This window comes from Neolamprologus brichardi, chromosome 8, assembly GCF_056152115.1.
Source record: "Neolamprologus brichardi isolate AB-2024 chromosome 8, ASM5615211v1, whole genome shotgun sequence".
Classification (NCBI taxonomy): Eukaryota; Metazoa; Chordata; class Actinopteri; order Cichliformes; family Cichlidae; genus Neolamprologus; species Neolamprologus brichardi.
The window spans coordinates 19,003,467-19,015,537 of NC_142111.1; the positions used below are offsets into that span (position 1 = coordinate 19,003,467).

Genomic DNA, 12,071 nt, shown 5'->3' on the forward strand with positions numbered 1-12,071 from the left:
TTCCATCTGTTATTCACAGATTCCACAATAACAAGATTTCGTTTTTGAACCCAAATTAATATGTTTCTGCTAAAGGTCATACCTGCTGATCATGTGCCCAGCTTTTTAATTAGTGTACTTCAAGTTTTACTTTGTATCTTTTGTTCTCTTGCTGTTTATCTGTTTCTTTTTTGTATTTGTATTTTTAAAATCTTTATGCGCTGTCGTCTTCTTTTTCGGGTGTCTTGGTGCAACACTTATTCTGAAAAACCAAACCGGAAAGCGATCCTGCGCGCAAACGATTTCATGAGCGGTGAGCTGGAAGTAAGACTGTCCTATGATGAGCGCGCACCGGTGCCGGCTGCGGGGGGGAGAGGACGCTGACTGAACTGGTTATCTTCGTATATCAAAGTCCTTTTTCAAAGTGTTTCATGTTTTTAATATAGATAAATCTTTAAAGAGTTTGACTGATTAAATAAATTAAAATAAAATCCCGAGGATGCTTACAGACATGATTGTGGAGGAAGAATTTGAGATAAAGGAGGAGGAACCGTGGTACGACAAGCAAGACCTTGAACATGGTACAGTTTCCTTTCATTCTTTGTGTCTCTGTGCTTAAAGATAAAGATTCGCACTTAGTCTTTATTTACCCTGCAGGCAGAGAATTACAGGGCTGTTACAGCTGATAATGATGCGCGGTGTTTAATATATGAATGGCATTATAAGTAATTTTAAAAATATGCACGGGCAATATTTGCATAAATTTCTGTGGGTTTTAAGTCGGGGTGGTTTTAGTCTGAAGTCGGATTTAGTGGAAATTTTGCGAGTCCTGGAAGGGTGCGAGAAAATCCAGGAGTCAGCAGCACACTCACATATGCGGCAAAAACAGAACCGCTCTGCCTGAATGTGCCCCTGACTTTATTCATCCTTCCTACCTGCATGGGCTGCTTTTACGCTAGTGGCCGTGGGTTGTTCCTGTGTGTGCAAAAATCACCTTCACATTTTATCATGTTTTTGTCCAGGTAGAGTGGAAAAGAGCTTCGCCTGTAAATGTAAAAGTGCATGCCTTTATTCCTTTCCTTAATTGAGTTTCTAAAGAGACACTTTGTGTTACTGGATTGCTGCCAACACCAACAGCACCTCTGAAAGCTGCTTGTCAGGTCTCCTTCACCATTAGCACAGAGCCATGAATGCTGAAGGACTTGCAGTTTCACCTCTCTCCGTGTCTCCTGCAGACCTGCAGCTGGCAGCCGAGCTGGGGAAGACCCTTCTGGAGAGGAACAGGGAGCTGGAGCAGGGGCTCAAGCAGATGTACTCCAACAACCAGGAACAACTGCAGGAGATCGAGGTAAATACCTCCCTTCTCTCACAAAGTATAGTCCTAAACAGAGCTCTCATTAGGCCAGGCTGTGCTGAAAACATCAAGAGATGAACCAGCTTCTCTCACACAGCTCTGATTTCCTCTTTAATGCTTTCAGGGTGTTACTAAACGTTAACACGAAACATTTTGCTGTACACAGCCATTTCTTCTGGGGATGGACAGACATGTGTCCCTTTACCTTCAAACTCCCCGAAGGCTCACTGAACTGTGGTCCAAAACAGTAGAAGCTCAGAGTCAAAACCTTTTTTAAGAGACTTCTGACTTCCTGCTAAATTTAAGTAAATAGGCTCAGCCCAGGAGGGGTGGGTGGGTGGGGGGGGGTGTCTGGCTCTAAATCCATCCCTGCATTAAACTGCTGACATACACAATTAATCTCTTAATACCTGCAGCAGACACACGTGACATCAATGTTGACCAGTGCTAGGATCGATTCGCTGATTTACGCTCGCTCTTTGCTGGATTGAAAGGCGACTAATAAAAAGAAGCACCACGAACACCTCATTTTAAATGTACAGCTTGCCTTGTTGACTTTGGACTGTTTATGTTAGCGTGTCCGGGCAGAGTGAAGTTACTTATCAGCTGGGTTTTTTTTCTTTCTTTTGATTTTACGCCAACTGATTACATGACGAAAGTTTCCTGGCTGTGGCGCCCTGTTAGATAATACGTCCTCAATTAATCTGGGAGGCATTTAGGTGTTACTGGGAAATAAAATTGTCGGGATGTTAACCTGCCAGAAAAATGCTCAAATAGCAGCATGTGGATAATAATAGTAGGTTTATGTTTACACTGTCTTACTGTTGGTCCTCACATCAAACATGACCAAAGTTTAAATATTGAGTATCTGCTCAAAAGGCTTATTTAAGAATTTTTTTTATTTTTTTTTATTTTTTTTTGTAAATCTACTCTCGACTCTGTTCGAGTCAGTGAGAGAAGATTCCTTAAAGGTGCAGAAGCTTCACCTACAAGCTGTTCAAACCTTTTGTTTGTGAGGGGCAGCCAATCAGATGAAAGTGGGCTTACAATGAGGGGAGCTTGGAAAAGAAATTCAAGCTAGGCTTTAAAGGGAGAGGAGCTAAAATATCTGTCAGCTGGATAATGAATTATTTTAAACACTGAATCATGCAAAGCTACCGTAGAAGACGGCGGACATAAAAAGATGAGTTATCAGTGATTTTTGTAATGATTTAATCATTAAAAATAGCTGCTCATTTGACCTGCTAATGACTGATAGTGTAATTGTTAACAATAATAGATGTTTTTCTCCTTATCACCTTTTTCTCTCGCCTCCAGTACTTGACAAAGCAGGTGGACCTCCTCAGACAGGTTAACGACCAGCACGCAAAAGTGTACGAGCAGCTCGACCTGTCGGCCCGAGAGCTGGAGCAGAGCAACCACAAACTTGTTCTGGACAACCGGGCAGCCCAGCAGAAGATCCAAGGGTGAGACATTTATCACCAGTTTCTTATTAAAAACGTTTTTTTTCTTTGTTTTTGTTTTTTTTTTACTAACTTTGTATTCACTGGTTTTTATTTTTTTCTGTGCAGGCTTACAGAAACAGTGGAGCTACTGCAGATGCAGGTGGAGGAGCTGCAGCATCAGGTGGAGGAGCTGAAGCTGAGTCCCTTTCCACCTCAGAAACCTTTGCACAGAGAGAGCTGGCCTCGCAGCACTCACAGCGTGTCCTGCCTGCAGGAGCTGCAAAACACACTCAGGTGGGTAACGCGCAAACACAAATTATCACACACCAGTGGAGCTTAAATAAGGAGTCGAGAGAGCTGACTTCAGACGGGCAGATCTGAAGCTTGCATGTGTTTATATCATCATGAATGGTTCTGGGAACCATTTATGATGATGTCGTTTTCCATCTTCCCTGCCTAATGTTACACGCTCACAGTAAAAGGGGCCAAAACCTCCAATTATGACGTAAATGTAAGTAAAAGTAAACACTGTGGGACAAAATTGACTGATATAACGATATCTCTGCACTGATTTCATTACACGGTCATCTGCTGCAGGCACAACATGTTCCATGATGACTGTATGAACATATTCTCTGAAAAACATCTGTAGGAAGTCGTATTTAGGCACTCGATCTACTCAGGGGTACAAATGCCCAACAGTGCAGGGAGATACTGTAGTCTTCAGTTCCTGATATGAGATAATTTCCCCTTCAACTGATATTTTAGTTCATTTTCCACAGATACACCTTGCATAATTATTATCTGAGCCTGAAAAATGTGCTGTCAGTCCTGTTCTTGCAGGTGGACATCCAAAACCTGCTAATAATGGATAAACACCTGTAGTTTCAAACTCTATAACAGGTGAAATTTTATACATTCTGGAGACTGTGGACGGTAATTTGTCAGCTCCTTGCTGTGTTTTTGTATTTTACTCTGGTAAAATCGCCTTAATTGCTCTTTGTAGGTCTCAGGAGGAGATCTAAGCCGATCCTCTCAGCTTTAGCTTTAACCTATCTGCACTGATCCTGCTCTTCCTGGCAGCGGCTCGTGTCTACGTCGCAGAGGCCTGCGTGCTTCGTGCCCCCGTCACTTGTTCTTGATCTGTAGTGTGACGCGTTCATTCACAGCCTCAGTTTAGTCTCTGTGGTGTGTAATCCTGTTAGCCGGGCTTCTTCACAACATGCAGGAAGTCTCAGTGATAAAGTCAGAGTGCAGTGCGGTGGTTGAGGTTGGAAGAAAGGAGGTCAAAGTCTCGAGCTGAGAGAACAAATGTGTCTCAATATCTGTCTGAAGTTGATGAACTCTTACACAGGCTGCCCGGTGCTACTGATAAGCCCTTGATTCCTTGCTTAGTGTGCTTATTTATTTATTGTTTTCAGCTCTTCATTATCTTGGATACATATAAATTTTCACCCACACATCAAGACAAACGGATGAAGCTGCAGATTTGGTTTAAATTGTCAAAAAGCTTAAACGGTCACAAAAAACATAAGATTTAAATGCCAGATTGAACAGCCTGGCTGCTGACCTTTGACCCTTCTCCCAATTGCATTTATTGCCACCTTTTAAGCTGTTAAGCAACATTTATAAATAAGTGATAATGGATAAGATTAGCTGAGGAAATAATCTCCATTAGAGATTCTTTCGCCGGGTTCCTGTGGAGCTTTTAGCCATATCACATGGTTTCTATCAGCCAACAGGGTGCTCTCCTGGGAGTCACTGCTTTGGTCAGGACTGTAGCCAACCATCTGCTGGCTGTAGCTTCATATTTAGTATCCAGACATCAGTTCTTTTATTTAAATACTGTATATGGAAATCAGGGTCTAAAATGCACCTGTTTGTGCAGGTACGACTACGATCACGACAAACCCTCAAAGGATATCGAGTCGTCTACCACATCATGGCAGGAAGAGGAGCAGGACTCGCTGCGACAGTCCCTCCATGCTCTTCAGACACAGTTTGCCACTGAGCGTGCTCGGAGGGAAGAAGCAGAGCGAGAGGCTGAGCTGCTCGCCAGAGAAAATGCAGAGCTGGAGCAGCAGCTGGCCGGGATGGCAGGATGTCAGGTAAGACTGACACCAGTATCTCTCTGTCCTTAAATTTGTTTCCGACTTGTATCCATCCACTTTCTTGATCACTAATCCAATTTAGGGTCACAGGTGGCGGGTAGCACCCTGGACAGGTCGCCAGTCTAACAGTTTGTCCAACTGTCTATCTTCATCAGGCCAGACTGTCTGAGCTGGAGCGCGAGGCGGAGGAGCTTCGTCAGCTCTGGAAATCAGAATCCTCTACAAGATGCAACAGGCCGGACGTCCTCCACGGCCTGCTGCCGCACACACTGTTCCTCAACCCAGAGGAGGAGAATGACGGAGAGGCATCTTTGGTTAAAAGCCCCGCGGTCCTGAAGCGCTGGAGAAGTGAGCGGCTGATGAAGGCGACGCAGATGCCAGACTCTCCCGACAGGGTCTATGACCACGAGTGCTCCTGCGTGCGCCGGGCCGAGGTAGTGAAATATCGCGGGATCTCGCTGCTCAACGAGGTTGACGCCCAGTACAGCGCCTTGCAGGTGAAGTACGACGAGCTGCTTCAGCGATGCCACTCTGAGGAAGACGAGCAGGACAAACTGAGCCACAAGTCAGTGCAGACTGCATCCTTCATCGCCACCACATTCCCTCTGACAGACAGGGAGGACTTTGAGGATGATTTTCACCAGCCGGAGTACAAGGAACTCTTCAGGGAAATTTTCTCCCGCATCCAGAAAACCAAAGAAGACCTGATTGAAAGCCGGGGGAAACACGCAGCTGGGAAAGCTCTGCCTAATTAAACACTTGTAAAAAGTTAAAAGGGGGAAAAAAAACAAGTACAAAATAACCGTCTTCCTGTTTTGGAACAACTTTTCGAAAGATTTTTATCTGCCCAGAAACTGTGATCACCGCACAAACAGCTTAACAGATAAGGGCAACACAGGAACACAAAGGCTAACACCACCAGCTCACGTCGCAGACGTGGCTCCTTTTGCACAGAAACACCAGTGCCTGACGCCACCGTCTCTACTGTGCAATCGCTTTACCTCAATTTGCGAAAACGTGTTCACAAACAACCTCCCGGGTGAAAATTTCTGGGGGAAAATTGTCTTCCTTTAAGCCGACTACTCTTTAGTTTGAGTCACACAGTTTCCTTTTAGAGAAGCAGCATTCTAAAGTAAAATCATCAAGTTCCCAGTAAAGATACAAAATTCTAGAAAATATAGAAAGTGTACGTCTTCCTTCTTCCTTAGAGTGAATACTTCCTGGAAATCAAACCACATCAAAGCTTCAACTTAGGCTCTGTGAAATTTGTTCTAGACTAAGGTAACACCCAACAAGTAGTCTGAAACATTAAGTGTTTTAATTTTACTGTCGGAGAAGACAAATATCCCAAAAAAGTACACATTCAAGAAGCTAGAGCTGGGACTTTTAGCTTCTTTATTGAAAAAAACAGCAGTGGTCCGCTGTTTTCTTATTCTGCTCCGTTTATGGTTACAACCCGCCGCTGATGGAAATCTCCGCCCTTTAGCCTATCGGCGCTCCACCAGCCTCTTGTTAACGGTGCGTCTCAGAGGTGCTGAGCAGGTATTGTGCTGAGACCAGAAAGGGAACAAAAGCAATAAAAGCTAAACAATGACTGCGTCTCGTCTCAACTCTTTGGATCACATGATCACAATCGCTTTTATATATTAACTCCAAATGGCGTTGCTCTTTCTGGGAAATTTCCAACATCATTATTAGGAAATTATGGACCTGTGAAACAGAAGACCATGTCTGTTTTGGGATTGTTTTTGTTTTTAACAGAGCTCATGTGAGCTGAAATACTTTATAATTTATGGTTTTCTTCACCGCTGTAGCAAAAAAGTGAATTTCTCGATGGTAGTTTTCCTGCACTTGTTAAGAGTCACCATTGCAAGGTTGACTAAGTCTGGGTATACAATGAATGATGTATTTGTGATGAAGTTCAGAGGTGATTTTAGGTGCTCTAATATATTAGGGTTTTTGTAACTGATGCATTATCCTCCTGAATTTATACTTGATTGTCTTATGGTAGTTTAGATGGCTGTAAGCGAATCTTATAATAAAGTTTACCAAAATATTAACTGTGTACTTGATAATATAACCTGTGACGGTGTCTTGAAGTATGATTAGAAGCTTTTTCTTAGCAGCACTTCTGTTGCTTCTGCTGCCCGATGTTCACGAGTCCTTGTTCAGCTTAATAACTGTGCACTGCTGTATCTGTAGATGTCTGTAAAATCTCAATGAGATGCACTTTAGAATTGCACAGGCGTTTTCAATGCTCTTCTGACTCTTTGCGCGTGTGTTGTAAATGTAGCTAGCTAATGCTACATGTGATGTGCTACCGTCTCCTCCAGAGACCTGAATAATCTGCTGTGTTTTTCGCTGTTTCATGGTTAATGTTACTTCTCTGAGCCATTAAAACATGAAGCAAGCTGAGATGGAAGCGTGTGTGTGTGTGTGTTTACCATGTTTACATCTTTGTGGGGTCCAAAAGTTTGAAGTTTACTGTACTTGTGGGGCCAACAGCCGTTATGAGGACAAAATCACCATCCAGACATGTCTGAAGGCATTTTTGAGACTCAAAATGAGGGTTTAGTGTCAGAGTTAGGGTTAGGCATTCATTTCTGATGGTTAGGGTAAGCGGCTAGGCAAAGCATTGTCAATTAGATGTCCCCACAAGGGTATGAAAACACAACTGTGGATGTGTGTTTTTGCTCTAAAATACAATTAAATCTTATCTATCGAGAAAAACGTCACTGATCCGCTTTAACAATCAGATAAAAACTTTGAAGTCAGCCACACAGACACAGTGCTAAGGCCCAGCCCAGTCTAAAAATAAAACAAGAGTCATTACAAATTCAAATTAGATAACTGCCCTGAGCCTTGTGGGAAAATAATGGTGCTGTAGCAAGAAAGAATCAGAAGTCATATAAAAGCAAACAGTTTATGGGTTATGTAAACATGTTTAACCAGCAGCACAGTACCAGAGACACAGTGGGATTTTTCTAAATGCTTAATTTTAATAACAGACCATCCAAGAAGTCTGTGCTTAGGCTGAAGGTGCAGGTGTACATTAGTGGCGGGATCAGGAAGGAAATCCTGTGTTTGTTTGTTTTGCATAAGCAGAGAAACTATGGAAGTTTTATTATGGTCAAATATTCTGAACGTTTTGGCATTAATTGCGTAAATGTTTATTAGGTTTTAATTTTTAAAAGGGGGTCTTCTTTGCGTCTGTTGACATCTACGTACAAAGTAATTCACATTAACTACTAACTTGTACCCCAGCCTTCATCGTGGCTCTGGTAAAATCATGTTAAGAGACTAGTCAGGTGAAATTTATCCCCCGGGAAGCAGGACCATACCAGGCTGAACTGACTTAAGATGGAGTGCCAATCCCTGGATCCCCCTTCACCCCCACACCTTACACTGCAAGATTAGCCACAAATAGTGCTTGTCCTGGTGCTTGCTTCTTCCTCCCCACTATCACCATAGCCTTATCCATAGGAGGTGAGCTGATATTTTGGGTTATCTGTCCAATAGTGTAGATTATTGCAAATTATGGCCCAAACTTGTGACTAACTTTATGCAAAGCCTCTAAGATGGCAGCACAAACACTACAGTAAAGTAACTCCTCCATCACTTCTGGATCTGAAGACTACATTACTATAAACATTCTGATCAGATGGCTAAACTGAAACAATAAAAATGCAATCAATTTAGTAATTCAATCAACACCAGCAGCTTTGCAGTTTAACAGCTTTCCAACTGCTCCTGTAGCACACACACCACCCTCTCCTCCGGTCCCGGCAACGTCTTTAGCAGGGAAGACATGATTAGATGAAGGGGTCAGGTGTGTGAGTCAGCCTCCGCTGACACCTCTACCCTCTCCTGCAGCTCAGCCACAAACCACAGCCACGTTGGAAGAGAAAAAGAATGCAGTTGATGGCTTTGCATTTGATTTTTCAATCTTTTTACAACACTTTGTGGTCATTTCTAGCTCCAGTTAGTATCCCTCAAAACTCCCCCCAAAAATGCCGAAGCATCACAAATACTAGTCTGTAACATCTGGAGAAATTACTTTCTTTAAAACACTTGTCTTGTGATATCTTGTGTAATGTTCACATGTGTCCGCTAGGGGGAGCGCGTTTGCCACAGTTGGACGATTTAAATTGCAGTAAGGTATTTTTTTTTCTTGTGTAATCACGTTTTATTTTTATACCTCACTGTTAATCCAGTCTTTCCATGTATTCCCTGGAAGATGCATTTGGCTTTAATTGATTCAGTATTTATAGTTCATTTTTTAAAAGATCGTAAATACTGCATTGGTAATATGATGTATATATTGTTTTTTTCCTTAAATGCGCATGTGTATCTTTTAATTTTTGATTACCCAAAAGCTGTAGCCATTAATTTAGAGCACAGCTTGGAAAACTTCTGGACAATATGTTTTTCACTGAGTCATGACCAACCTACACTAGCTGAAGAGTGTCACTGTATATGGACATTATTTATCCATCATACATTCATGTATGACTAAACCTGTAATACAAGTGGGAAAAATCCACAAAATATAACCTACCATACTGTCAAAACTTTGGCTTCCAGCTAAAGCAGAGAACTGAATACATCGGCCAGAAAGAATTATATATATTTTGGGTCATTGTACAGATGTCACACTGCCCCCGCCAAAAAGGATCTCATGCAGCGGAGACGGAGAGCGCTAAACCTAAGACCCGTTTCACTACACGGGGGGAAATCCCAGACAGCTTCAGCTGACAGAGCTGTGACGAGACGCCCATTAAGCCCGGATGAAAAGTGAGGCCGAGCAACAGAAGGCTGACCTTGATCACTCGGCATTAACTCTGTGCAGGGCAGTGTTGGACCAACACGCATGATCGGGCGGCAGAAAAAACGGGCGTGACCGAGAGAGAAGTTGCAACTGAGGTCAAAAGGCACCTCAGAACGGACTTAGTTTTTTTAGCACACTCCCTTCATGTCAGAGGCTCAAAAAATTGAAGGCCAAGGTCATAACTTAGGCGCCGTAAGAGAGAAAGAATGTGAATGTTTAGGTTTTTACGACTAGGTGGGGGCCAACAGAGGCTATAAGAGGTTGAGTCACTTGCTGTGACCCTCTGCATGCATGTCTCCCCATCCGGATGGTTTACGCTGTGTTGAATTGTATGGAAAAAAATAACAACAACATTAAAAACTACAATTTTCATGTGTTGAGCTTAGAATGAAACCAATTTTACCTAAATTGCATGATTTAGTACTGTCAATAGCAAGGAATCAAAAAAGGTGGTTATAATGGGTTTCAATTGGTCAAAAATGGCCACGATAGAGGCAAGAGGAACAATTTGGTGTATAGTGTATATTATTGACATTATTAAGGAGCTGATGTTGAAAATTTTAAAAAAAATCTGAAAAAAATATACGCCTTTGGGAAGTTTCATTCCATTTGCATTAAGAGAAAAAAGAAAAGTGAAGTGGGCACAAATGGCCACCATAGTGCCCAGAGGGATAGCACTTTAAAATAGCCAGCACAGTAAATAAGTTAAAAACAATAGAGTAAACAAAACAGCAAAATTAAAATAAAATATATTTATATTCAAATATATTTATATATTTATATATATGCTGGGATTTGTTGACACCATGACATTTTTGAATCACCATATTTTTCCCTTAAAATGATAAATTTTCTCAGTTTCAACTTTTGATCTGTCATCTACGTTGTATTCTGAATAAAATATTGACATTTGCCATCTCCACATCATTGCATTCAGTTTTTATTCACAGTTTGTTTAGTGTCTATCTTTAATGTGTGCCTTCTTCCGGTGTTCACAACTCCCCAGTAAGTCAGCGAGTATGGACCCTGTGCACGAGAAAATGCTAACTTCCTGGTTTGAGACCGGATGTGGGGTTGTACATTTCCGGTAGCTTTACTTTGCGGTCAATCGCTACTGCGAAGATATACTCCAAAATTGATGTCCAAAACTCGAAAACGGAACGATCGCGTTAAGTTACAAAGAGCAGAAGGTGGGAACACTCACCACTGTTGTGTCATAAAAATCTAATGATCAATTTTGACGTTTAAAGAGTTTAGATCGATCGGTTGTTTACATCACTAAACACAAGCAGAACTGCAGCAGAAGACACATCGTCCACATTCAGAAGCACATCTCTGTATAGTGACTGGTCTTATGATTTAAACAGGCAAATGTTCAGCATTCAAACTACAGGTGAACAATAGTCAAACCAGGTGTTTTCCCCGTTATGTCGATATCAGCTAGTCAAGTACACACCTACACAGCATGTTAACAAACCGTGAAAAAAAGCCACACAAAAAATTAATGATTGCTGGTAACGGTTTCTATACATTAGTATTTACGAAGGGTATGTTGTGACTTACCTTCAAAATTACAGCGGTCCCTCGCTATAACGCGGTTCACCTTTCACCTCGCTGTTTCGCAGATTTTTAGTGCAAGTTTGCATGCTTATTTACGTCCTGCGTCCTGATCGCTGCAGACGATCTCCTCCGTCTCTCCTGTACAGTACAGAATCGCTGCATCTATCGCTAGCAGTGTGACTCTGAAGTGCAGTGCTGTATGTCCACGATGTACACGAAACGTTTTGCACCGTCAAAAAATAAAATTGGCTACTTGATTTCACATATTGCTGGTTATTTTTAGAACATAACACCCGCGATAAACGACGGACAGCTGAGAAATATAACGTTTGAATCCATTTTCTCTTTTCCCCTGAGGCGTGGGGGGAAAATATCGACAAGTCGATGAACATCATTTACAGATATATTGGGTAAATGCCCGAGACATCTATAGAAATGTGAATCGCCGCTTTATTTATTTATTTGCTTAACTTGTTTTGGACCGTAAACAGCGCGCGAATAGGACACCGGAAACAAACGTCCCCACAGGAGTTTCCGCACCGGAAGTAGCATATGCTAACGTGCACATAGTCCAACTCGCTAAATGACGTCATCGCCTCATTTGCACAATTGCGAATGCTAATGTCATTGGAACCTAGGAGACAAAAATAACATCGTGGAAGAGACAGAAAGTGAGTGAAAAAACATTCTAAATGCATTTCCAATTTATTTACAGCTACAAATTACATTTCTTTTACCAATTATTGGCTTTTTTAATGTCACAATCCCAACCCTACTCCTTTATCCGGGCTTGG

The 12,071-nt window shown here is 42.0% G+C and overlaps 1 protein-coding gene across 1 annotated transcript; it reads left to right on the forward strand.

Moving 5' to 3' along the window:
* The first annotated feature begins 330 nt into the window (after positions 1 to 330).
* Positions 331 to 7,304, forward strand: LOC102780218 (cerebellar degeneration-related protein 2-like). The gene is made up of 6 exons (XM_006790992.3): positions 331 to 560; positions 1,215 to 1,327; positions 2,651 to 2,799; positions 2,905 to 3,072; positions 4,667 to 4,886; positions 5,045 to 7,304. The coding sequence occupies exons 1-6, from the start codon at positions 479 to 481 to the stop codon at positions 5,642 to 5,644; spliced, it is 1,332 nt and encodes a 443-aa protein (XP_006791055.2). The 5' UTR covers positions 331 to 478; the 3' UTR covers positions 5,645 to 7,304.
* Positions 7,305 to 12,071: the final 4,767 nt, after the last annotated feature.